At 40.8% G+C, this 26088-nt stretch overlaps 1 protein-coding gene across 2 annotated transcripts in view; it reads right to left on the bottom strand.

Moving 5' to 3' along the window:
• Nucleotides 1-7546: 7546 nt before the first annotated feature.
• Nucleotides 7547-26088, bottom strand: part of LOC137411306 (beta-1,4-galactosyltransferase 1-like) — a 112787-nt gene continuing 94245 nt past the window's right edge. For both annotated transcript variants that reach the window (XM_078769642.1, XM_078769636.1), the window contains exons 3-5: nt 14607-14729; nt 14412-14516; nt 7547-8310 (exon numbers count right to left, since the gene is read on the bottom strand). In XM_078769642.1, coding sequence (XP_078625768.1) covers nt 8175-8310; nt 14412-14516; nt 14607-14729 — 364 coding nt within the window. In that variant the 3' untranslated portion in view covers nt 7547-8174. The remainder of the gene's footprint in view (nt 8311-14411; nt 14517-14606; nt 14730-26088) is intronic.

Here is a 26088-nt window from a genome sequence, read left to right as displayed (position 1 = left end):
TGAGGATTCACCCATTTCATACTGACCCTTTGGCTCATCTGCAAATACTGATCTGTGAGATTGGATTGTGCAAAAGCCACAGGTGAGAGAGATTCTCTGGAAATCACCGTTTGAACAGGTGGAGAGATCCTTCCTGGAGGTACGAGTGAAGCTTTAGAGGAACAAACTACAACACATCCAACGCTACTTTGATAAAATGGGAAATGGAGCCTGCAAGAATACACAAGGACAACCAGAGATTCCACAAAAAGGTACTTGTACACATCATATGTACGACCGTTATGGTGCCGAAGCTATAAGGCAGGTCGAGAATTGGTATTTGTGGACAAAGGGACATGATGAGGAGTTTCCAAGAGATGGTACATTTGAGCGAAGTCGATTGGAAAGATTGGAACAAAGATTGAAAGCCAGGAAGAGACAGAATCTAACGGTAGACTGGCTTGCATTCCATCTTTGGGATGGTGAATCCAGACAACGGGAACAGCAAGAACGGATAACGGATCTAGAACTTAAAATAAAAAGGATACAGGATACAGTGGAGGAGCCAAATGCACAACTGCCCTCGAAATTAGGAATGAAAGTGACAGTTGTCCCATCTGATTTCCAGTTGTCTCCCCAAAAAGGACGGTACAGAGAATTTTTTCGTGTTTCAGGAGATAACGAGAGATTGCAGTGGCAACTCAGGGATGTAGAGATGCAGCCCAGCAATACAAGTACACAGGTGCACAGACCAGGCAACGACAGAAACCGGTGTTTCAAGTGTGGACGGATGGGACATTGGAAAAGAGGATGTCCGTATACCAAAAGGAAGACAAGTTCATAGGGTAAACCAAGATCAAGGGTACCAGTGCTGACCGATACCTCAGACAATGATTAGGCCTTCATTGCGACAAATCCCAAATGACGATTGGCCTCAACAAATTAGATTACTGGACAAACATGAATAACTGTCGATGATTCTTGGGTCTGAAAAGTTTTCGGAGCAAGAATTATTCATTTTTCTTTTGCTTGTAAGCAAATTGATAATTAATTGATCAAATGCCGAAATTGGAACTTTTATGTTGGGCACAAAATTTTAAATTTACAAAGTTTGGAACAATTGCTTTGCAATTTTTTTTGCCAAACCAAGTGACAAGAGTCACATCATGATCAGGTGGGAATTTCAGACTATTGTTCCACACGATTGATAGGTCAGTGGTCGACTGACATACAAATGGGTGGGTAGTCAAATTTGGATAAATTATTGTGGGAACTGAAAGGGTAATGTCAATGTGACGTCATAGGGGTTTTCTAAGAATAAACTTTTTGGTCCATTTGTGTATTAGCGCTTATAAAATTGAAGCACAAATTTTGAGAAATTGAAATAAAGTTGACACCCATCCGGATCTGTAAATAAGGGTTCCAACGCAAACAAATACGCATAATGCATGTGTGTGTGGGTATTTTGTGTGTCAGTGTTTTTGATTTTGTGTATCAATCTTACAAGATTGTTGACACCGACAGTGTGCCTTGTCTGAAAATAGATAGTTCCAATGTGGGATGGGATCGCATATCGAGAGAATTCATAAAATAAAAAAATAGAAAATATAATTTGATTATGAAAATTATCACTTTTGTCAAGGGAGATGGAGAATAAAGATTTGATTTGCTGAGTTATGAGCAGCTATTCATTAATAGTAAAAAATTGGAAGTAATCTTGGGATTCCATTGTGATAGAATTTATATGAGAATCAAAGCTATTTATGGATATGAGCTTCATAAAAAAATGTGGGAGTACAAAATTAGCCAAATTTTGGAGAGGTCTTACACTGACTTCCCAGAGTACTCTGCTCATGGATTTTATATATATATAAACTTGAATTTTATCAGAATATAAATTGGGCTGTATGTTTGGATGTGTATAAGGCATAGATGATATGGGAAAATAGTAAAGGAAATTTTGCTGGTTTGAACTATTGTGGGTTTTGAGTTCTGGAGTTCAAACAAAGTCACTGGTTAACAGATGAGAATGGATAGTAAATAAATTCTTCGATGCTGGGTAAATTAACTACGATATTACGAAGACTTATGAGAGCTATTGTTCTTCCTTACACCAGTGTGAAATTATTGGAAAAAAAAAAAATATATATATTAGATCCAACTAATGAATCTATAAATGAATGTCAGATGGATAATATCCTCAATTTGTACTAATTATTTGATTGTGGGTAAAGGAATTAATTTATCATAGTGGATTGTTAACAGCAGCCTGAAAATGTCCTGAGAGTGCATCCATGTAATCGGAAATCCCAGATTTGTTTTTACAAACAACATTTTGGTAGAGGTCTTGTGTGGACGAGCACTTCCTTGGTAGATAAAAAACGGTACTGCATGCTGGCAGCCACTTTTGCGGCCAGTTAGGCCAAACAAATTGAGAGGAAATTGTAGTTAAATACGTAAGTTACACATGGCTATTTGTAAAAAGGAAATTTGTTGAGATGGGAAACATTTTTCGAATGTTTATTAAAGTGTTATAATATGACATGTGGCAAGGCAAACTATTGGATGGGAAAATTAGATCTGGCTATAGAATAAATTTATTGACCCCTTGAAGTTAATTCTTCGAATCATTGTTTCACTGGCATTTTTTGTTCAAATTGGAAATAGTTTGGTAGAGCTTTGGTTAAAACCTTTGGTTGCGGTATCTTGGAACGAAATGATAAACCATAGGAGATTGATAAGAATAGGAAAAAAATATGGACCCAAAATAGAGAGTTGGATTCATGCCCCTCATTGCAAACAAGCACATGGGGCTAAGGTGGACGATCCCACAGAAAATGAGGCTGCACCTAGCAGCCCAGCAGAACATTCAGTGGCAGATAAATGATAGTCGTGATTTACAGTCATTTGAATTACATTTTAACACCCCTTGCATTGATAAACATTACATTTTCAACATGTGATATTCCTACTTGGGATAGTGACATTTATTTGCCTACATGACATACAATTACCTGCTGATATTAATACAACATGAGTGAAAAATGTATCACAACTACACTCATGATCAGGGGATTGAGTTCAACCCCGGGAGATAGGGGGATCAGGGTAAGACAAATAATCTGATTTATGTTACATATTAAGGGATTTTCTTTATTTACCTTTTAGGAAGCTTGTTAGTTTGGTATATAATGTTGAATGTCATCGACATATAATTATGTCATAGGTATGAATATATACAAGGAGTAGCAGACTTGTTTGTTGGTTTAGTAGTTATATTGGCAATTGTTTTAGTGGTGGCTTGCTTGAAAGCCTTAGTGACGGTGTGTTTGAATAAGGTAACCAACAACATGATGATAACGCATGAAGTGACAAATGAGGAAAGAAATGTGGAACCAGAAAAGGAAGACTTTTATGGCGACATAAAATACTGAGATTAAAAGATTAAATCAAGTGATGTTGCAAATGAATACAGTAGAATTAAGATAATGGCATAACGACAATGTTATGAGTTGTGTCAATTACAATATCAGTGAACTCATATCACCACGAGTGACACACTGTTAGGGAAAAAAAAGGGAAAAGAAAAAGTGGAGAGGAATTATGGTAATAATACATTATGCTTAATTTGTTGGTTTGGGAAAATTGTTGTTGGGAATTAGATATTCCCGTTTGTGATTGTAATCATATACAATTTATTTTCTTAGAGTAGTGCTAAAATACCTGCATGAGTTAATTTTTGAACTATATTAACCTGAAAGCAATTGTGGATGCTATTCTTAGTTTAGTAGTGAAATACATACCTGATTGAATATTATTTGTGTGATGCATATAAATGAATATAACTTTTTTGTGTTAAGGAAAAACAACAAATTGTTGAATGTGAAACTGTCGGAAGATATACATGATTATGCTGATTTCATGGTAAGATGTACCCTATCTGATTCAGTGTGTGTGGAAAGCAGATTCAGATGTGACTGAGCATAAGGATAAGACGAGATCACATTTGAAGGGGGTGCTAACGGAATTGGGAAGAAGTTCGAGAAAGAAAATTTGTGGCTAAAAAATGAAGTTAAACGTGGCATACACCCTCTTTCTCAAAGAATGATGAAGACATTCTCCCGTGTAACTTGGAGATGAATGCTTACCTTCACCAAGGAAATTTATGTGACCATTTGCCTGGATCACACTGCAACATATGAAAGAAAGGCGATCACTTACTCTTGTTCGAAGGCTTGGAACATTCATCACATCAGAAGTTGCAGGACAACGACACCTTACCTGCAACCTCTGTGAAATGCGGGGACATATGTTATTACTTCACCAACTTCCGGGGAGCCAGCATGGAGCTGCAAACCAATGGCTGTGCCTTTTCACAACAGCTGTGCACGATTCTGCGGGCCACTCCTGGTATGGACCATGGATGACCTGAACACCATGGTCCCAAAATCATTGTGGATGCATCCGGCATCCCTGTTCCACATCTTGCTGGCCAATCAACGTCACACCAATACTTGCTGCCCACTCACAATGAGGGAGGAGGCAAGTCGACTACAACTGGGTGAAGGCCTTGTTCAGGAATTACTATGGTTTACAGCAAAAAGTGGCAAGAATGCTACATGGAGAGCAGGGTCAGTCTATGACTCCGCAATGTTACCACAACAGCGAAATCCTACACGAAGTAGTGCAGGTGCTATGAAGACATTAGGAGAAAATGTTTCATACCTGGATTCAAACACAAGTGATCAGCCCTTCCTTTCAAACAAAGTCAACATTTGTGTGGAGGCAAACGTTTTTGCCAGATGGTGCAGATGCTTTACAAAACTTGAAAATGAAGTGAAATTGTTGTATCTTGGTGATGGTGAAGTGTTGTTTTGAAAAGATATTTGTGATGCAAATGCAATAGATTGAACAATATGGAAGGAGTCAATGACCAACGAAATGTTTTGTGATTCTTGCAGGATGACGGTGTATGCCTAAGGGAATTTGATTACCAAAGTTATGGTTTGAATACTTGTATTGATATTTACTTGTAGATATTGATTATTTACTTATACTTGTAATGATGTTTACTTGCAGTGATTGATTATTTACTTATACTTGTATTGATGTTTACTTGCAGTGATTGATTGTTTACTTATATTGATGTTTAGATTAATGGTTAATATAAACAAAAACAAAAAGATGAGGGAATTGTGGAAATGTAACTCATTGATTGGGACTGGTAACTCATTGATTGGGACTGGTAACGAAGCAGATAGACGATTTCGTAAATGAATGTCAGGAATGTGCACGAACATGGTAATCTCTTGTCCACCTGGTCACAGCCCCAGGCTGGAGCACCCCCCTATTGTTTGGTAAATGGAACTCGCAGCAGGAGGGGAGCGAGCTGGTGCCAGTGAGGCGACCGAGTAACGTTTGCGGAGAATGGATTAGAAGCAGCGGAGAAGGGATTACGATTTCAGCGCACAGAGGATTAACTGAAGTTTGCCCATATAAACAGAAGAGACTTTGAGTCAAAGGGCACTCATCCTCAGAAGCCCTGCCCGACGGAATGAACGCGTACCACGAGTACGGCGCTGCAGCCACGAAAGTGGGACTATGCGGATAGAGTTACCTGGACCATTGAGTTATACGGTAGTTATTTGGTATTGGAATGAAGTGAACAACCAGTTAATAAAGTTGTGATCTTTTGTAAACCTGTGACATCATTGGAGTCTTGAGTCTCACACCACTTCCCCGACAGTACCATCATTCCCCAATGCTCTCAAAGCGAGGAATTCACGATACGCCAAACGCAAGTGGGATGTAACATTCCCCAAAGTTCGTGCACAGATCTCCACGCTGTTTGAAGATCGAGGTCGTGCAGAATGGCAAATCAATAGGCAGGTATTGGCGCGACTGTGGATGAGGAGTTATGAGGTGAGAGGTCGATATGGGAATTGAGCCGATAGGTAAACCAACGGCAATCAACACGATGAGGTCGATACGGAAATCCCAACGGCAAAACAAGATGCACCAAGCGGACAGCCTCTACTTCTTCTTCGAGGACAAAATGGCGACAGGCCCGTAATGGAGGCGCTTGATTTCTCCAACGATGACTCACACTTGGTGATAAAACCTGAGACGCAGGTTTAATCGCACTCGCAATATATGACGATGTCGCAAACAATCCCTTTCATGGAAAGCCTCAACTCCTTCGCAACCAATATCAAAAAAGTCTGCTCGCAGCCTTGATGCGATTCACGCCTGTATCTGAGCACCAACGCGGCGCGGGATCTCTCCTGGCTGTTCTCCTCCTCCTCCTCCACTTCTGGTTCTTTGCCGCGTTTTTCTTTTTCCTCCACATACATTTATTTTTTCCTTTTATTAAAGTCATCTCCATTTCACACAAAAATCTTAACAACAATAATACCTGAAATAAAAAAAAATCTACAAGTATATAATAACAACAAAGGTGGAAGTGACGGATCCATAACATATAGCCATATACGCATTAGCTCCATTATATTATTATATATACACAAAGAATTAAGTTAAGCACCCCTACACAACGAATTAAGGTAAGCACCCCCTAATATATATTCTTTGTGTATATGTATACATTGGCATATATTCTAAGGTATGTGAGATCAAATAATGATTGGTATGACATTAGCAATTATCCATTGATGAAATTGAGTGATCAAAGTGAAAAAAAGTGATTGGTTGAGTCAGTGATCCGATCACGTGGGTCCTACACACGTTATTGACGCAAAGATCGCTAGAGGTCTTCTCAGAACAATGACTGTACGTTAGAAAACATAAACGTCATCCACACTGTCCGTGATGGACCTATAGCTCCATACTTAAATTGAGGTGAAAATATGCCTAAAATTCCCTAAAAATTTCACCTTAAATCATTCAGAATAAAATATTGAAAACGGCATGATTGTTATGTTTTTATGTGACCATAATATCACTTCTCCAGAAAATATAGCAATATCATGGGTATATTACACTGTTTTGACGACAACAAACTTGTAATGTGCGAGGTTGTAAAAAAACGGGGGGGGTGCTTAACTTAATTCTTTGTGTATATATTAAAATGTTTCGTGAAAAGTAGGGTTATGCATCTTTGTGACATTTAAAATTTTTGTTATTATTGTGACATTATTTATTGTGACATCATTATTGTGACATTATTTTGTGACATCATCATTTTTTACTTATAGTTTAGCTTAAAATGATTTTTGTTAGTGTTATAAAATGAGTAAAATTTATTGCTTGTATATATTTAATTTTGGCATTTTATGTATCTTAAGAAAGTGAAAGGATGATATTTGATTGTTAGAAAGTAAAAATAGAAATAATGTACATGTAGAGTAGGGGAAATATGTCAGTTTTCGACTTTCCTGGATTACCAACCATATTAAAAAGACTGAACAAGTGAGTGAAGATACCGAAGCATATCAGAGTGGTTTGATAGTGAGTGAATGAGCGAATGAAACAAGTGAGACAATTCTGTGCAAGCAAGTGAATGAGAGGGATGAATGTCAGGGAGTTGCGTGAATGAAATTGCAAAAGATTCAGAACCACATGTTTTATTAAATGTTGGGTTATACATCTTTCCAAATTTTTCAATGTCGTTTATTATTTGTGATTGTGCTTTGAAATATTTAGAAAAATCATTAAAATGTGGGGAAAAGGAGGGAAAGTATGATTCTTAGTAGAAACAGAATGGGTTTTACAGAAGAAAATGGGGTTACAATGGTGAAAAGTGAGCTGGAAAAGAAAACAAACTTTATTTTGAAGAATCATCCTTTGTTAACAAATAACAATCAGCCTAAGCCAGAAAATTCCGCCTATGGATGTATGTATGTGTACTACACCTTGGCATAATCGAGAACGTATTTTGAATTCAGCACAAATTCAAATTCAGCACAAATCAGCACAAATTCAAGATTGCCTCATGTCTTGCTGAAAATTAAATGTGAACTCCAAATATTGGACAGGCTCTGTTTGCAGCGGCTACATTGGTCACTATGAAGATGCTCAAACAATCTGCCAGTACCAAACTTTGGGATGCAAATGAAACAATCAAATTAAAATGAAAGCACCAAATCCCAGTCCCAAATAAAAAAATATTAAAGGTCCCCATATCTTTGCTAATATATAGAAGTCATGTAGGCGAGGTCGTTGCAACATTTCCTCAATCAGTCCGTAGGCTTTCCCACATCGACTGTTATATTGGTGAAGAGTACGTAGACCTTCTTTTTTATGAGCTGATATTTCAGAGAATTTATCCCATCGGTCTTCATGGTCGACTTCACGCTTTTGAGCCTTATAAAACTGTGGAAGAATTTGACAAGGTGAAACACAATTATGCAGATCACAAAAAATATACAAACTGATGGAGATGCATTTATAAATAAGGATTTAACTTGTGAAAAAAAAGATCCAAGCCTTGAGAAAGACAAGAAGTGTCAACTTTTACTTGGCGAGAGAGATGAACGCATTGGTGAAAGTGCAAAAGTTTTGAAAAAAAGGAAAAAGGTTTTTGTAGGGGGCCATGTGCATGCTCGCCCAGAAATTTTTGAATAATTGATGTTAAAATATACATTTTGGGGGTGATCTTGTCCAAATTGTAACAAAAAATATACGCAAATAAAAAAGTGATATTTTTGGGATTTTTTTTTTTTCACCTGTATGTCCATTGCTGGGAAGATTATTTTCTGTTAGTACAGCATTTATTATCATAAAATAAATGAATACTGAATGTCACGTACCTTTCCAGGACTGATACACTACAACGAGTGTGCCCGATGGTCCATTGGATCAAATTTTCATTTATCTTAACGGCCTTGTAGCATACCTGCCTGCTGTACTGCTTGAGCATTAGCTTGCCTTTCACCAAGCCAGATGTGGTTGGGTCAGGGCGGGGATTACACGTACGTTATTATTATAGGCAAATGATACTACTATTAATATTGTTGCTAATATTATTACAATTTTTTTTTTTTTTAAATTTTTTTTGTATACAAGATCGAGGCTCGTGAAAGAGCGAAATTGATTGATTCATATATGCTTTGTTACAATGTTATCATTGTTTTTATGCCTCCACCGACAAAGTCAAACTTGGTGCAGATATGTATAATGAGGTAAAGATGAACTGATTAGATTTTGGGGTCAAGAGGTCAAAGGTCAACGTCTGTAATAGGTCTATAACGAGAACGGCTGAAGCGATCTAATTCAAACTTCGTACAGGTATGTATAATGATGGAAAGATGAACCGATTAGAATTTATGGTCAAGAGGTCAAAGTTTGGAATAGGTCTATAATTGGAACATGGCTGAAGTGATCTAATTCAAACTTGATACAGGTATGTATAATGATGTAAAGATTAACTGATTAGATTGTGGGGTCAAAGGTCAATGTCTGTAATATGTCAATAACTTAAAGGCAGCTGAAGTGATCCAATTCAAACTTGGTACAGATGTGTGAAATGATGTAAAAATTAACTGATTCGATGTTGGGGTCAAGAGGTCAAAGGTCAAATATCAAAGTCTGTAATAGGTCTATAACTTGAGAACGGCTAAAGGGATCTAATTCAAAATTGGTACAGATATGTGTAATAATGTATGGATTAACTGATTAGATTTTGGGGTCCCGAGGTTAAAGGCCAAAGGTCAGAGATCATGTCAGGTAAAAATGTGACAACTTGAGAACAGCTGAATGCATTTAAATCAAACTTGGTACAAGTATTATAATGATGTAATAATATGGGCAGAGGCATATCGGTTGACGTCAAAGAGTGTTGTTCTAGTTATTTATTTTGTGATTGTCATGCCTTGGAAGGACTTCTGGAGCTGCTCTATTCACCTTAACATGGCATGCGATGGAAACATGGGAATTCTTCCAGATTATTTGTAATTAATTAGCCTAATCAACTCAGGAGATCATGATCATTTCGGTGTATCACATTCCATGAGAAAGCTCCGGTAGAAGTCCACAAATAAAATGACACATACACACACACACACACACACACACACACACACACACACACACACACACACACACACACACACACACACAATCATCATCATCATGTCATCATGTAATGGAGGGCCTGGAATCACCCTTGCTCCATAACATTCGCTGCCTGATTGTGTTTTCTGCTCATTTATTTCCTTGGTGGATACTGGACTCATCAGATAGTGAGCATACGTTATTTATATACACAAAGAATTAAGTTAAGCACCCCCCCCCCGTTTTTTTACAACCTCGCACATTACAAGTTTGTTGTCGTCAAAACAGTGTAATATACCCATGATATTGCTATATTTTCTGGAGAAGTGATATTATGGTCACATAAAAACATAACAATCATGCCGTTTTCAATATTTTATTCTGAATAATTTAAGGTGAAATTTTTTGGGAATTTTAGGCATATTTTCACCTCAATTTAAGTATGGAGCTATAGGTCCATCACGGACAGTGTGGATGACGTTTATGTTTTCTAACGTACAGTCATTGTTCTGAGAAGACCTCTAGCGATCTTTGCGTCAATAACGTGTGTAGGACCCACGTGATCGGATCACTGACTCAACCCTACGTCTCATAGACCCTGTAAGCCGTCGTATGCGTTGCTGTGGCAGGTTGTTCCATTCCCGATGTAATGCACGTTCCAATTCATCCAGATTGGCTATTGGAGGGACCATCTTCGCAATTTGTCGTCCCAACATGTCCCAAACGTGCTCGAGGGGGTTCAACCTGCCACAGCAACGCATACGACGGCTTACAGGGTCTATGAGACGTAGGGTTGAGTCAGTGATCCGATCACGTGGGTCCTACACACGTTATTGACGCAAAGATCGCTAGAGGTCTTCTCAGAACAATGACTGTACGTTAGAAAACATAAACGTCATCCACACTGTCCGTGATGGACCTATAGCTCCATACTTAAATTGAGGTGAAAATATGCCTAAAATTCCCAAAAAATTTCACCTTAAATTATTCAGAATAAAATATTGAAAACGGCATGATTGTTATGTTTTTATGTGACCATAATATCACTTCTCCAGAAAATATAGCAATATCATGGGTATATTACACTGTTTTGACGACAACAAACTTGTAATGTGCGAGGTTGTAAAAAAACGGGGGGGGGGGTGCTTAACTTAATTCTTTGTGTATATATGTGCCCGTTTTCATCTTACTACAATTCACCAAATGTCCGTCCGTCCGTTCGAAGGCACCGCAAAAACGGCTCAACCGATCGCAACGATATTTTGGGTGGGTATTCCTGGGACCCCTGGGAGTAAAATAGGCTATATTGTTTTTCCAATTTTTCCAAGTCTTCCAATTTTCCAGTTTTTCCAAACACGATGGAATAATATTTACCGATATGAACAGTGATGTGGCTTTTGTTGAAATTCTACAAATACTGTTTATTCTACGTACCAGGAGAGAGTAGATCGACTCCTGACGAACTCTTCCTATATAAACGTGCGGCTCCGAAGTAACATGGCAGCGTGTGCAAAGCGACTGAGAAACAGGCTTCCGTGTTACTGATTTGACGCGCACTCTTCACACATAAACGTGTGACCGAGAAAGACGTGTAGCGGCCACTTCCGTTTTGCAGAATTCAATCTTTTTTCAAAATGGGCGCCATGTACTGTTTAGATTTTGATGATTTGCATGTGATATGATTCAACGGATCTTTATATGAATCGTTTAAAATAAAAAAAGCCTTCAATTTCTGATATTTTGCCTTTTCATTTGGGCCTCCCAATTGAAGCCCCACCCATAGGGCGGGTACCATTGCTAGTTTTAAAAATTCAGACACGTACGTACGTAAGTATGAAACCGATCACTTAACCCCACTTTTCGATTTGTGACCGCGATGATTGACAGTGGAGACGGGTGGTGCTTCTGAAGCGCACCAATCCAAATGCACTGTGTGGGATCGGAAGCGAAGATCTGAACTTTCCTGCCCGAGGCTCCACCCCTCTTGAACTCTGATCTCACCAGATTCCACCCTGTACAAATCTGCATATAAGGTGGAACACCAGAGTGCTTCGTTGCATTCAGACTAATTCAGGAGACCTGCTGCAGAGGGAAGAGAAGAACCTGCTTGTCAACACTGGGACTGGAGAGAGACGCACTATGCTGAGGTCGGGGCTATGCTGAGCCCGAGGTGCAACAAGAGAGGAGAGAGGGAAGAGAGAGAGGAGCAAGAGGAGAGAGAGAGAGGAGAGAGAGAGGAGAGAGAGAGAGAGGAGAGAGGAGAGAGAGAGGAGAGAGAGAGAGAGAGGAGAGAGAGAGGAGAGAGAGAGGAGAGAGAGAGGAGAGAGAGAGAGAGAGGAGAGAGAGAGAGAGAGGAGAGAGAGGAGAGAGAAGAGAGAGAGAGAGAGAGAGAGAGAGAGAGGAGAGAGAGAGAGAGCAGGCAGGCGTATCTGGGAGGAACATAGCTCAATACTGACTTACATATTTGTAAGATGTGTAAGTCAGTATGGAGCAGTTTGGGTCATCTGTAAGATGTGTAAGGGGGATAAGACTTTTGGGATATTATAACTGTTTGATTGCACCTTTTTCTTGTCGTAATTATTTTGTAAATGTAGTGCTTTTATTGACCATTGTAAATACCTGTCTCACTGCATTCTTTGGTAAACACTAGTTTCCAAACTGCCTGTTCCTTATCTTTTCTTATCAACTCGATTAAGCTGTAATAATAAATGGTTGAGAAGATCTACCTCAACCCCAATGGATGGCTCCGTGATTTAGCCGATGCGTATTTGACAGTGTCGCTTGACCGTACCTGATCAAGTAAATAGACAAAAACGCATCGATAGTGTGAACCCCAATTGACATTGCCAAACCACCAAAAAGGTAACGTGGTCAGCAGCGAGGACGCTGCTAGGCTTGACGGTATCAATCGGCGTTCATGGTGAACTAGCCACCAGCTGGGCACAGAGTTAACCAGAGCCATTAGCTTCAGGACCGGGAGTTTGGGTAGAGTCCGAGAAGTTCTCCTTGTGGTAACCCCGAAACACAACAATATTTATTTATATTGATTACCCACGAGGCCGATATAAGGGATACATTTTGGTATACTAGTGGGCCCGTTGTACAAAATATTTTTTTGATCTCACCGCCTTGTAGCAAACCTGTCTTATCTGTCGGACTCGGGGGTCTTTTGGGCCCTCGGAGTCTTTTGGATGCTCAGGGACTTTGGGGTTTTTCGGGTTGTTGGGGACTTGTGTCTTCTGGGTCTTTTAGATCCTCAGGCACTTTGGGTCTATTTGGTCCTTGGGGACTTTTCGTCATCTGGTTATTTTGGGTCTTTTGGGTACTCGGGGACTTTTGAGTCATCTGGATCTGTTGGGTCCTCAGGGACGTTTGGGTCTCTTCGGTCCTCAGGATATTTTGGGTCTTCTTGGTCATCTGGGTCTTTTGAGTTTTTTGGGTCCTAGGGGATGTTTTGTTCATCTGGGACTTTTGAATCTTTTGGGTCCTCAGAGTCTTTTGGGTTCGAGGTACCTTTTGGATCTACTGGGTCTTTGGGGTCCTTGAGGACATTTGGGCCATCTGGGTCTTTTGGGTCCTTAAGAGTATTTGGGGATCTTTAGGATATTGGGGGTCCTTAAGGGTCTGCCTTCAAATGTCGAAGTGGTTTCAGCAGTCAGCAGTCTAACACTCTAAAGGGTTAAAAGTTAAAAGGTCCATTGTAATAGTATGTAATTCACACACACATAAACACACAACTCATCCATTTATAGTGGATGTTGTCCTTGTTAACTCCGCCACCAAAGGTGGATGGAGGTTATGTTTTCACCCCTGTCTGTCTGTTTGTTTGTCCGTTTGTGAACAAGATATCTCAAAACGTTGTGGACGGATTCGGACGAAATTTGGCAGAGATGTAGCGTATGTGACAAGGACAAAATGATTAGATTTTGGTGAAGATCTGGATTCGGATCCGGCTACTAGAATTTTAAAGTGATACTTTACCATTGGGAGATAGGGCCAAAACGATACATAGCAGGATATCTCAAAAAGCTATGGATGGATTTGGACGAAACTTAGTGGAGAGGCTGGGTGTCTGACATCGACGATTCGATTCGATTTTGGTGAAGATCTGAATGTGGATTCGGATATGAGAATTATTTAATTCTTTAAGTGATTCTCCACCATTGGGAGATAGGACCAAAACGATTTATAGTGGGATATCTCAAAAAGTTGTGGACGGATGATTTCGATTAAATGTGATTCTGTATTGTGATTTTCTGGTCCACTCTGGGATACAAAATGTAAACTGTTCACCTGGCGGAGGTATGCTCTCTACCAAGTGCTGTTCTAGTTTTGTTACATGTCAAGTCATCCTTGGCCTTAGAAAATACCAGGGCCTCATCTTACTAGTTTAATGTGGAAAAATAATCAAAGGCCCCAACCGTTTTGGGTTTCTTTCATTATTGGCATCCCTGCCATGTTTAATCATCCTGTATCGGCCTGTGATCCTGGCTGGACGTGATATCTTCATTCCATGCAGAATTATTCTGCAGAAAATAAAAGGGTTCCATCACAACCCATACATCGTTGATAAAATTTCAATGGAAAAATAACATAGGAGGTAAAGCAGGACACACCTGTGGTATACATCATCATCCTCTCCTCCCCAGCCCCAGTACTTATTTGGAAAGCCATTGATCTTTATAAATTGCTCTTTTGATAGGCCAGACACCCCACCAAAACATTGAGGATATATCAACCTGAGAAGAAAATTGAAACATGCATGACTCTGCTCTTTAAATTGCTAGTGCATGATATCAATAAAATGAAATTAAAACATGCATGACTCTGGTCTTTAAATTGCTAGTGCATGACATCAATAAAATGAAATTAAAACATGCATGACTCTGCTCTTTAAATTGCTAGTGCATGATATCAATAAAATGAAATTAAAACATGCATGACTCTGCTCTTTAAATTGCTAGTGCATGACATCAATAAAATGAAATTAAAACATGCATGACTCTGCTCTTTAAATTGCAAGTGCATGATATCAATAAAATGAAATTAAAACATGCATGACTCTGCTCTTTAAATTGCTAGTGCATGACATCAATAAAATGAAATTAAAACATGCATGACTGCTCTTTAAATTGATAGTGCATGATATCAATAAAATGAAATTAAAACATGCATGACTCTGCTCTTTAAATTGCAAGTGCATGATATCAATAAAATGAAATTAAAACATGCATGACTCTGCTCTTTAAATTGCCAGTGCATGATATCAATAAAATGAAATTAAAACATGCATGACTCTGCTCTTTAAATTGCTAACACATGATAATATCAAGGAAAAAAATTAAAATATGCATCACTGCTCTCTAAATTGCTAGCACATGATAATATCGAGAAGAAAATTTAAACATGCATGACTCTGCTCTTTAAATTGCTAACACATAATAATATCGAGAAAAAAAATTAAAACGTGCATGGCTCTGCTCTTTAAATTGCTAACACATGATAATATGAAGGAAAAAAAATGAAAACATGCATCACTGCTCTCTAAATTGCTAGCACATGATAATATCGAGCAGAAAATTTAAAAATTTCAAATTTCAAATTTCAAAATTTTCAAATCTGGCCTCCAAAGCCAGTCGCCGACTGGGCATCCTCCGTCGTGCGAAGTCCTTCCTTGGCACACCTGAGCTCCTCACCACATACAAGGCTTTCATGCACAGCTCAATGGAATACTGCTCTCCCCTCTGGGCTGGTGCTCCTGCCTCACACCTAGCTCGTCTTCACGCTGTTGAAACCAAAGCATTCAGAATCATTGGAATCTCCCGCGATGAAGCTAACTCCAAGGGCCTCTCACTCACTCACAGCAGGCAGGTTGGTGGTCTTTCCGTCTTCTACCGACTCCTCTCTGGCCTTGCCCCCCCCAGCTCTCTCTGGGCTCTGTCCCGCAAATATTCCTACAGGTCGCACAAGATCTGCCTGCAACCCTCTTATGGTTAAACTGCCAAAATCAAGACTCTCTGCTCACCTTCACTCCTTCATTCCTCTTTTCTCCCGCCTCTGGAACAAACTCCCTCACTCTCTTCAATCCCACTCCACCCTCCAGGTCTTTAAAACAGCTGTTCACCACCATCTCTTATCTTCCCCCATCCAAAACCTTGATCTTTTCTATCCCTGCTAATTTCACCCCAATTCCACTTTTTTGAAATACCAACTTCTGTCCTGGAAGTCCTTGGTGTCCTTGTGTTTTATACTTCTCCCACTCCCCCCCCCCCCTTCCCACGCCTCCTCCCCCCAAGCCCTCTCCCTCCCACACATCTCCCTGCTCTTAAATGTTGTGTGCTCTCAAGTGTTTGTGAGCTTCCCCTTCTCTTGTCTTCCGCTCCCTCTTTTTATATATTTTGTTTGTCTGGTTGATTTGTTTGTGAAGTAAATGTCAGCTCTTTCACGAGCCTCGATTCAGTATACAAAAAAAAAAAAAAAACATTTTTTTTTAACATGCATGACTCTGCTTTTTAAATTGCTAGTGCATGATATCAATAAAATGAAATTAAAACATGCATGACTCTGCTCTTTAAATTGCTAGTGCATGATATCAATAAAATAAAATTAAAACATGCATGACTCTGCTCTTTAAATTGCTAGTGCATGATATCAATAAAATGAAATTAAAACATGCATGACTCTGCTCTTTAAATTGCTAGTGCATGATATCAATAAAATGAAATTAAAACATGCATGACTCTGCTCTTTAAATTCCCAGTGCATGATACTATCGAGAAAAGAAAAATTAAACATGCATGACTCTGCTCTTTAAATTGCCAGCACATGATATCAAGAAAAGAAAAATAAAACATGCATGACTCTGCTCTAAATTGCTAGCACATATCATCAAGTAAATAAATAAATAAATGCATGTGTGGAAGTGTAAATTTATGAAGCAAGCAACTTTTATGAGCCTCAACCATTATTCCTAGTCTGCGGGTGTTTTTTTGTGGTTTCCATGCAAAACTTTGCGATCGCCCTGTAGTTGGCAAGTTATCTCCGGCACTGCCCAGATTCTTAGTATAAGGCAATGGCAGATCGCATATTGCCATGGCGAAATCATTTTTATGACTAAGGGTAATATTACATATGGGATGTTCTTTTCAAATAATATGTCTCATTGAAGTTCCATGAGTAAGATATTGGTTTTCTTAGTATGGCTGACAGCTGACATCGCAATATCTGAGTAAATTAGTATTCAGAACTGTCCATTGTTGGTGAAAGCTAATCACTATTGGTGCTTGCTTAGCAAGGGGCCTGGCAAACAAGCTTTCGTTGTGACTGTGAATAATCTACTTAGTACAATGCAAATACTTGGTAATTATTGCAGAGTCAAACAATGGAAGTAGATAATCCGCACTGCGCTGCGATAATCCTCTCTGCGCTAAGATAATCCGCCCTGCGCTGAGATAATCCTCTCTGCGCTAAGATAATCCGCCCTGTGCTGACCGTTGTAAAGACAGACAGTCAGCGGACGCTTTTCTTTCTTACTTAGGAGATTATTTACTAAATAGTTTCAATGAAATTGCCAGCGTTCTCGGGAAAATCTCTCAACAAGAACGATAATTATTAGTATTTGATAAGGGTTAGTCTGAAATATGAAAAATCCATGGAGGCTCGAAAAATCTCTGACTCTCTGCCTCTCAGTAAAATCTTTTGTAGGATTGCAGTAGGATTTGCAGATTGAAAAAGGATGTGATTGCCATAGCTATTGAAGTGACTGTTTTATTTTGAAGTGTTGACATGACTTATAAAAAACCCCATGTTGCTAGTGTGTTAATTTGTAATATGGTATAATAATGGGGGCGCTGTAATTATTTGGTTGTGGCTAAGGATAATATTGTTTTAAAAAATGTGCTTCGAAATAAAACAAGTGGTCTTTGTTCTTGTCGTGTAAAATGAGTAAAAGATATATCCAATTCACTGAGAATGACCTTCAGATGTTCTTGAAGAGATTAGAGAGACGGAGCTCCGAGGTGATTTGCAGGAGACAATGGAAAAGCAAGAAACCACATTAAAGGATTTGGAATGCAAACCTACTATCAGCAGGAGGCACCCTCATCCTCAACACCTACTCCCTCCCGCCCAAACTTTGCCCAACCAATCCTATTGCTCTCCTGCCTCCTCTTCGCTCCTCCCCCCTCCACTTGCTCCTCCCACTTAAAACTGTATAAAAAAATCTGAACGAATGACCAAATAGCCAGGATACTTCACTTGGCTGGTCGATTTGTATGTTAACGGTATACTGTGCATGCTCGTGTTTGGTATGATATTTCCTTGCGCATCCCTACTGTACCAGGATTTTCACTCTGGACTGTGCATCTAGGATTTGTTGTAAATCTTCCTTGTGTGTTTTGTGAATTGTATGGAAGGCTCTCCTTGATTTAATAAGGGTCATTGTTTTCTTGCTGTGTATTTTGAAGACAAGAAAGTGTTATCCTCCTCGGGAATTAAAATTTGTGACTCTCTTCTGACAAGTGATGGACATTGAATTTTTGGTTCATCTATTACAAACTACTGTAGGGAAAATATCTTTAACAAATGGCAACCGTGACCTCTTGCTAACTCTAGGATGACCTGGGGAAATAAAGACGAGCACAAAGCTGTACTCTCCTCTTCCCCTTGTCGCTTGGTAACGCATTTAACGAACTGATTACAGATTTTGATTCCCGAGTATTATGATCACAGGGTGGTGCATTGTAGTCTACTTGCCAAGCCTATAGAGCCCTCTTGTGAACCCGGAAATGTTGAGTACCCCAACGTTTTAAGTTAGAAATGTACAGTATGGGTCCCCAGCACTTAGAAACTGCTGGATGCTAACTTGCATATATTGGGCAATTAGCAAAATTAGCATTAATAGCATTAACCCTATCAAACATAGGCCTGGGACACTGAAATTTCTGTTTCGCTCTATTGCTCCGTTTGAATGCTTCGTGTGAGCAAACTATTTGAAGGATCTGTATGAAATTTGGACATAATACACTTAGACAGATATGCTTTCCGTGAGTGTTCTTATAAAAATTTCCTGCGATCAAAATTTCATGTGAAAAAAGGGATGTAAAAGCCGTGGATTTTTTTTTCGGCTATGGGTGGATTGTTTCATCACCCCTACCCTAATAGCTCACAGGTTTTGGCGATCAGAAAGAGAGGGTGATTGGATGCTGCAACAACACTGCCTTGAAGAGATGCTGCCCTATTTTTTTGCTGCCGGTCATCACCACTACGCAAGATGGATCACATGGCATCTGCGAGACATGCAGTACCTTCCTGCTACTGCCAAGGATGACCTTTACGCTGGAAGCCATGTGTGCCGCCACTCTGATGGTGCAGCTGCAGTGAGTGGAGACATGTTTGGGGAGCAGACATGCATCAAGCAAGGGAAGGGAGTAGGAGGCATGAAGGGCATCTCCACCAACCCTGAGCAGGTCGCCGTGTGGATCCAATCTTTCGGCATCTGCTCCTATCTCTCCAAGTCATTGGATGAGATTTACGACGATGCTGAAGCACCGGATAAGACGATGAAGCCCAACAGACACAAAGAAGAGGGTAAAGGACGGTGGGAATTGGACGCGGAGGACCGGGCTAAAATCCTGAGAGTGCTACAGGAAAACTCCCATCCACTCACCATAGAGAACCTCCACCATATCATAAATGGCCAGGTGGCAGATGAAAAGGTGAATGTGCAAGATGCATTGAAGATCGGACAGGACATGAGCACACTGTTCTCTTCATCACTTCCTGAGAGATTTCATGCGCCCATCTCAAATAAGGTGGTGACAATGACATTCACCAAAAAAAGAGTGAAGGTCAATGCGAATATCATATGTGACCTTGAGGTGTTGTTTGCTCGGCTGCTGGTGGTGGGGAGCAAGAGAAGAATGGAGCTCTCGCCCTCTTTGACTACGAGCTCGGCCCGGTCCCTGCATCCATCATCGATGAGTATGGATGCCTCAGGAAGGGTAACAAGTCTGTGATCGTCCAGCGTCTTGGAATCCTTGCCCCCAATCCCCACCCACCACATGTTGTACTCGTTGATGCATCGCAGCTCATCTACCACGTGGTGTGGCCATCGTCAGGCACTGTGGCTGACCTCGCAGCCAGCATGGGGCGCCGGCTTAATCGCTACATCACCGAAACATTTGTCATCTTTGACCGGTATGAGCAAGTCTCTGCCAAAGACCACGAGAGGCAGAGAAGAGCTGGGGAGAGCTCAACAGAGTACCGACTCTCACTGACAACCCCTCTACCTAGCCGCGACAAAGTGATGAAGAACAAGACAAACAAACGGAGACTGGGTGAGCTCCTGTGCACACACAGCATAGGAGATCACATCAAGATGGTCAGCAAAGCAGACAGTATTGTCACTCATGACGAGGCTGACGTCTCCCTCATCTCATACATGTTGGATGCAGCCAGTCGCAGAGCTGAAACTGTCCGCATTCTCAGCGGCGACACTGATGTTTTCGTACTCATGGTCTATTGGTGCTGGAAGGTGGGTATCACATGTAACCTGCAGATGGAGAGATGGGATGGCACTATTCTCAACATCAATTCGACAGTAGAGAATCTCGGTGAGCAGTGTCGCTCCATCCTGGCTATGCATGCTCTCTCCAGATGTGACACCACCTCCTATCCCGTGGGGAAAGGGAAGGTGTCCGCACTCAAGGCCATGAGAGTAGTACCTGGTGACCTGCTTCACTTCATCGGAGAGGAGGGAGCTACTGATTTACAGATTACAGAGGCAGTGAGTGGTTTCTTCCTGGCTTTGTACAACGAGAGGGAGTCGGCATCTCTGAACGTCGCCAGATATGACATCTACCGAAAGCGCAAAACCCCCCCAGCACTGAAGACACTGCCTCCTACAGAGCGCAACGCTCTCCTCCATGGACGGCGTGCCCATCTACAGGTGCTGCTTTGGAAAGCAGCAGACTGCCCTGACCCACCAGCTGTGGACATAACAGAGTTTGGATGGAATAAGAAGGAAGGCGAGAAGGGAGAGGAAGTCATCATGCCCATCCTGGATGCAAGCCCCGTTGCTCCTCCTGCCATGTTGGAAATGATCAGCTGTAGCTGCAAAGCTGGGTTGAAGCCCTGTTTAACAGCAAAGTGCAGCTGCGTAGCTTCAGGCCTGGCCTGTACCAGCTACTGCTTCTGCAAAGGCTCTGATAGTACATGTTGCAACACACTCACACACTCACAGCAAGAAGAGCAATATGACAAGAATGTAGAGTCAGGAGAAGAAGATGAAGACGATGAGGATGGGTTTTATGATGAGGATATGCTTTATAACAGTGCAGAGTAGTAGAAGTGCAAGACGCTCTTTCTTGATGGAAGTTTTATGTTGTGTAACTAGTGCACATATTTTCAGCTCTGATAATTTTGGGTATACTTGTGTTTTAATTTTGAGGATATTATTTACCCATAGTCATATTATTCTAGTTTGGTATGGTACTTGCCTTTGTTACCTCTAATACCTGTGAATAAAAGTGGAGCAATAGAGCGAAACAGAAATTTCAGTGTCCCAGGCCTATGTTTGATAGGGTTAATGCTATTAATGCTAATTTTGCTAATTGCCCAACATATGCAAGTTAGCATCCGGCAGTTTCTAAGTGCTGGGGACCCATACTGTACATTTCTAACTTAAAACTTTGGGGTACTCAACATTTCCGGGTTCACATTGCTGGCAAGTAGACTATTGTGTTAACTATTTGCATCATCTGTCTGTCTGTTCTTGCATAAATTTGCAGTGTGGTGTGTTATTGGTTAATTGGTTTGTTTGTTGGTTTGTTGGTTGTTGGTTGGTTTAGTTTAATTGGTTATTTGGTTGGTTATATGGTTCGTGTGTATACCAGACGGTTGATCGCGTGAAATACCCCAGGAGTGTTTTTGTCAAGGTGGTTTGTTTGTTGCCACCAGGTTTGACAGGTTAAACACAAAACGTCAGCATTTTGTAGCGGTGGTTCTGAACAGTCACGCACTCTTCTGCAGAAAGTGTGGTGATGTTGCACGGGTGTCCGCATTGTAGCGGTGGTTCCAACTGTCTTCACTCACTTAAGCAGTGGTGAACAGTTGTTCATTGTTCGTTGTTGTGTGCACGTCTTGAAGTATCAAGAGTGCCCTGTATTTTGTCATGAGCTCAAACGATTATGTGCATGTCTTGAAGTATCAAGAGTGAGTTTTGGTGTGTGGCAGAGTGTGCTTTGAAATGGTGTGTCAGAGATATGGGTGAAAATATTGTGTTTGCAGGTGTGCGTGACATTTGCTCAAGTAGACAGGTGCACCTGTTAAAATTGGGGAACTTGTACCATGGGTGTGAATGTTAAATGCTTTTCTTGTTTTACAGACAGGCTGACAACTAACATTCACTCGGATGGTGGTTGAAGCTGACCTTCATATGAATGAATTTATTTATGACAAAAGGATGCAAATAGGTGACATCACTCACAGAAATGGGCGAGTATTTTTGATCTGGCAGACATTCTGAGTGACGATTCAGAATGTCCCATTTCATGATCAATGTTAAAGATGCAAGCTTTTCTGTGTGATTTGCATGAGGACCTTTTGTTCAAAATCAAATATCTAGGATTATTGCATGACAAGTGATGGGAATTTAATGAACAGGCTAAAACAATTGCGTACATAATTTGTGAAATGGGAGAGATACGATGTTGTTCTTGTAAATTCCTGCATTAGTGTAGGCTGTTATGTCATTTCGTGTTTTTTTTTTGTTAAAAGCAAAATTCCACTTGATTCCTTGTCTTTGGGTGTCACATGTTCGAAAAAATAGGTTGTTAATTTTTTTAAACGGATTAAGGGTGTCAAATCCAAGATGGCCGCCAAAATATATAAATGCCATTAAAACTGGTATTCTGAACACAGTATGAGGTCCAAATTAATGATAATACCCATAATTTCAATACCAAGGAGTTCAAAAACAATTAATTTCAATATGGCAGTCAAATTCAAAATGGTGGAAAAATCCAAGATGGCCGCCACTTCTTAAATAACCACAGTACAAAAACTTAATGTTCTTGACAACACAAATTGTGAATGATGAAATAGGTCCATTTTGGTGGTAATGCCCACATAAGTAATGCTAGGCCGTTGGGGAAACATGTTACTGATTCGTTGAAATCGGTGGATGCCAGCCATAGTGAGAAATAGTGAGAAAATCCAATATGGCTACCACTGTTTTACACAAAGGTCCACATTGCTATAACAATGATAAAAAATAATAAAAACCACCTTTAGAGGCCATTTTTCCCCGCAAGCGGGGGTTGGCCTTTTTCGGGAACTGTGGTAGTTGTTGTTTTTCGGTCCCCTTTTTGAAGCAATGTTTTACAGCCGGATGCCCTTCCTGACGCCAACCCTTTTTGCCGCCTTTAACGACAAGCAGGGAATTACCAGTCCTGTATTACCAGTCGGCCGAAAATATATAACAATGATAGCGTAATGTAATTTCCTGTTTGACCATATTTAAATATTCCTGTCTCACAATCATCCGTTTTACCTTACAAGTCCTCGTGTTCATCTCCCACAATGTTCTGAGCTGATTGTTCATTGTTGCTACAGCCGTAGTTCAAACAGCTACAGACCTCTGTGCATGGGAGTTTATTGCTGCGGCAACTACAGGAGTTTCCTTTGCATCCTGATTTGCAGCCACATTTTACCAGCTTAGTCACGGCCTCTGGTGCTGGAGGGTTCAAACACATCACCGGAAGAAACCTATTTTCCTCTGACTTCCATCCGTAGTCAGTGGGAGAAGGAAGGGACGGTTGACTTTCGCATGCCTGCATCCATATCATTGCAATATAATGTGCTCGCAGAATGTGTGGTGTCAATGATCCAGAGGTTGGAGGTCTCTGGCCTTGAATACATGTTTTACTTGAATACACGCATACATGTTTTATGTGCCTTGAAGGAACAGGTGGACCCAACAATGCGGGTCCAGGCTCAGGAAAACAGATTTGGTTGGTATATATATATATTTTTGGTACATATGCGGGTCCAGGCTCAGGAAAACAGAGTTGGTTGGTACATACATTTTTATTGAAAGGTGAAAAGTATATATAATGAATTGGAATGCTGTCAAAATGATGGGCTAAACTGATTGGATCTGCTTGGTGTTAATTTAAGGACTGTTCCGATTATCTTTGTTGAGCAACAAAATCTGTCTTCCAAATTTTGTCTATGTCCATCACTAAGCCTTTGAGACATGCTTCACGTTTAATGAAAGACAATAATTAAGCGTTTTGTGGAAAGGCAATGGCAAACCACCCAATGTCGTCACCTTTGTATGGCAGACGACGACCTCCTACCTATGAACAAGCAGGAAGTCAAGGAGAGGTACCTGGTGGTCAAGGTGCCCTTGCCATATATACACCTGTTGTGACATCTGTTGCACCTGTTCCACCTGTTGTGACACCTAGTGCACCTGTTGCACCTGTTCCACCTGTTGTGACACCTAGTGCATCGAGTGTACCTGTTCCACCTGTTGTGACACCTAGTGCACCTGTTGTACCTGTTCCACCTGTTGTGACACCTAGTGCATCTAGTGTACCTGTTCCACCTGTTGTGATATCTCATGCACCTGTTCCACCTGTTGCATCACCTAGTGTATCTATGGCAGATCAAGTACAGGTGGTGTCATCTGGACAAGGTGAAGGAGCTGCTGCTACAGGCTTCCCTAATGAGGTGCCATCTGCAACCATGCGAAGTGGGGACATAGGACAGATGAATGATTCAGGTACTACCCCAGCAAGTGCCACAAGTGTACAGCAGGTATACCACGTTGACTCTGCCCTCAGCAGGGTTCCCAAGCCTATCATTTGCGAAGCGGTGGGCCAGCTCCCCCAATGCCACCAGCCTCTCAAAGAGTGTCACCAAATAAAGGAAAACATAACACTATATCAATAGGGATTTTGGAACTACCATCCCAAATTACTAATTTCCCCATGAGACAAGTACCAGGGGCTCAAGGAGGGCAAAGAGAGCTTGTGTACAGACCTTGGCCATTTCATGAGCTCAGAGAAATAAAATTCCAAATTCCACTCTGCTGGCTCAATTGAAACAGACAATGGAACAGCTAGCGACGAGTGTTTGTGAGTAACAACCACCCTCTGGTCGAGGCTCATATAAAAAGTGATACTTATTGATGTAGCATGCTTACAATAGATATTAATGGCGAGGGTTGTGGTTGAATTGCTTTCAACAATGAAAAGGGTGACAAGATATGGGATTGTAATGGGATTTTAATGGGATAAATTCTTCAGTTCTTCAGTTTAATGGGATAAATGGGATCAACGTCTTCAGTTGTCTTACCCTTCCTCCCGTCCATGGTACACCGAATCTTGTGGTGAGGCAGTTGCCCTGAAACAACTTGCCTTTGCCTCTTGGAAGGCTAATCCAACTGAAGGCAATCTCAGTTCCTTCCACCAAGCTCGGAACAAGTGTGTGTCTACCCTCAGGAGTGCCAGGAAGCACTATCTCTCCTCACTCAAGAACGAACTCTCAAACCTGTCTCCTTCCTCCAAATCCTGGTGGCGTCTGGTCAAATCCGTTTCTGGTGTTTCTTCCCCCTCCATCCCCTCCCTTACCTCAAATGGCCACACAGTTGACATCGCACGTGACAAAGCCGAATGCCTCAACTCTGTGTTTGCCTCAAAATCTTTAGTCCCAAACCCATCTCTCTCTGTTCCCACCTTTCCCAGTCGAACCCAACTGCTCCTGGACTCTGTGTCCTTCTCTCCTGACAAGGTGGAGGAGTTTTTGTCTAACCTCGACTCTGATTCTGCAACTGGACCAGACGGCATCAGCCCACGGGTCCTAAAATCCTGCTCTGCCGCTCTATCTCACCCTCTCTCTGTTCTTTTCACCCTATCTTTTGCTCAAGGTCATCTGCCAGCATCCTGGAAATCAGCAAACATTACCGCTTTACACAAAAAGGTGCAACAACAGATCCTTTTAACTACAGACCAATCAGCCTGCTCCCAATTATCAGCAAAGTCATGGAATCCATCATTGCTTCGGATATGAAATCTTTCCTCTTCTCCAATG

This window comes from Myxine glutinosa, chromosome 1, assembly GCF_964187855.1.
Source record: "Myxine glutinosa chromosome 1, kmMyxGlut1.1, whole genome shotgun sequence".
In the NCBI taxonomy this organism is placed as follows: Eukaryota; Metazoa; Chordata; class Myxini; order Myxiniformes; family Myxinidae; genus Myxine; species Myxine glutinosa.
The sequence above is the reverse complement of the archived record's forward strand: the minus strand, read 5'-3'. Positions and strand labels throughout refer to the sequence as shown.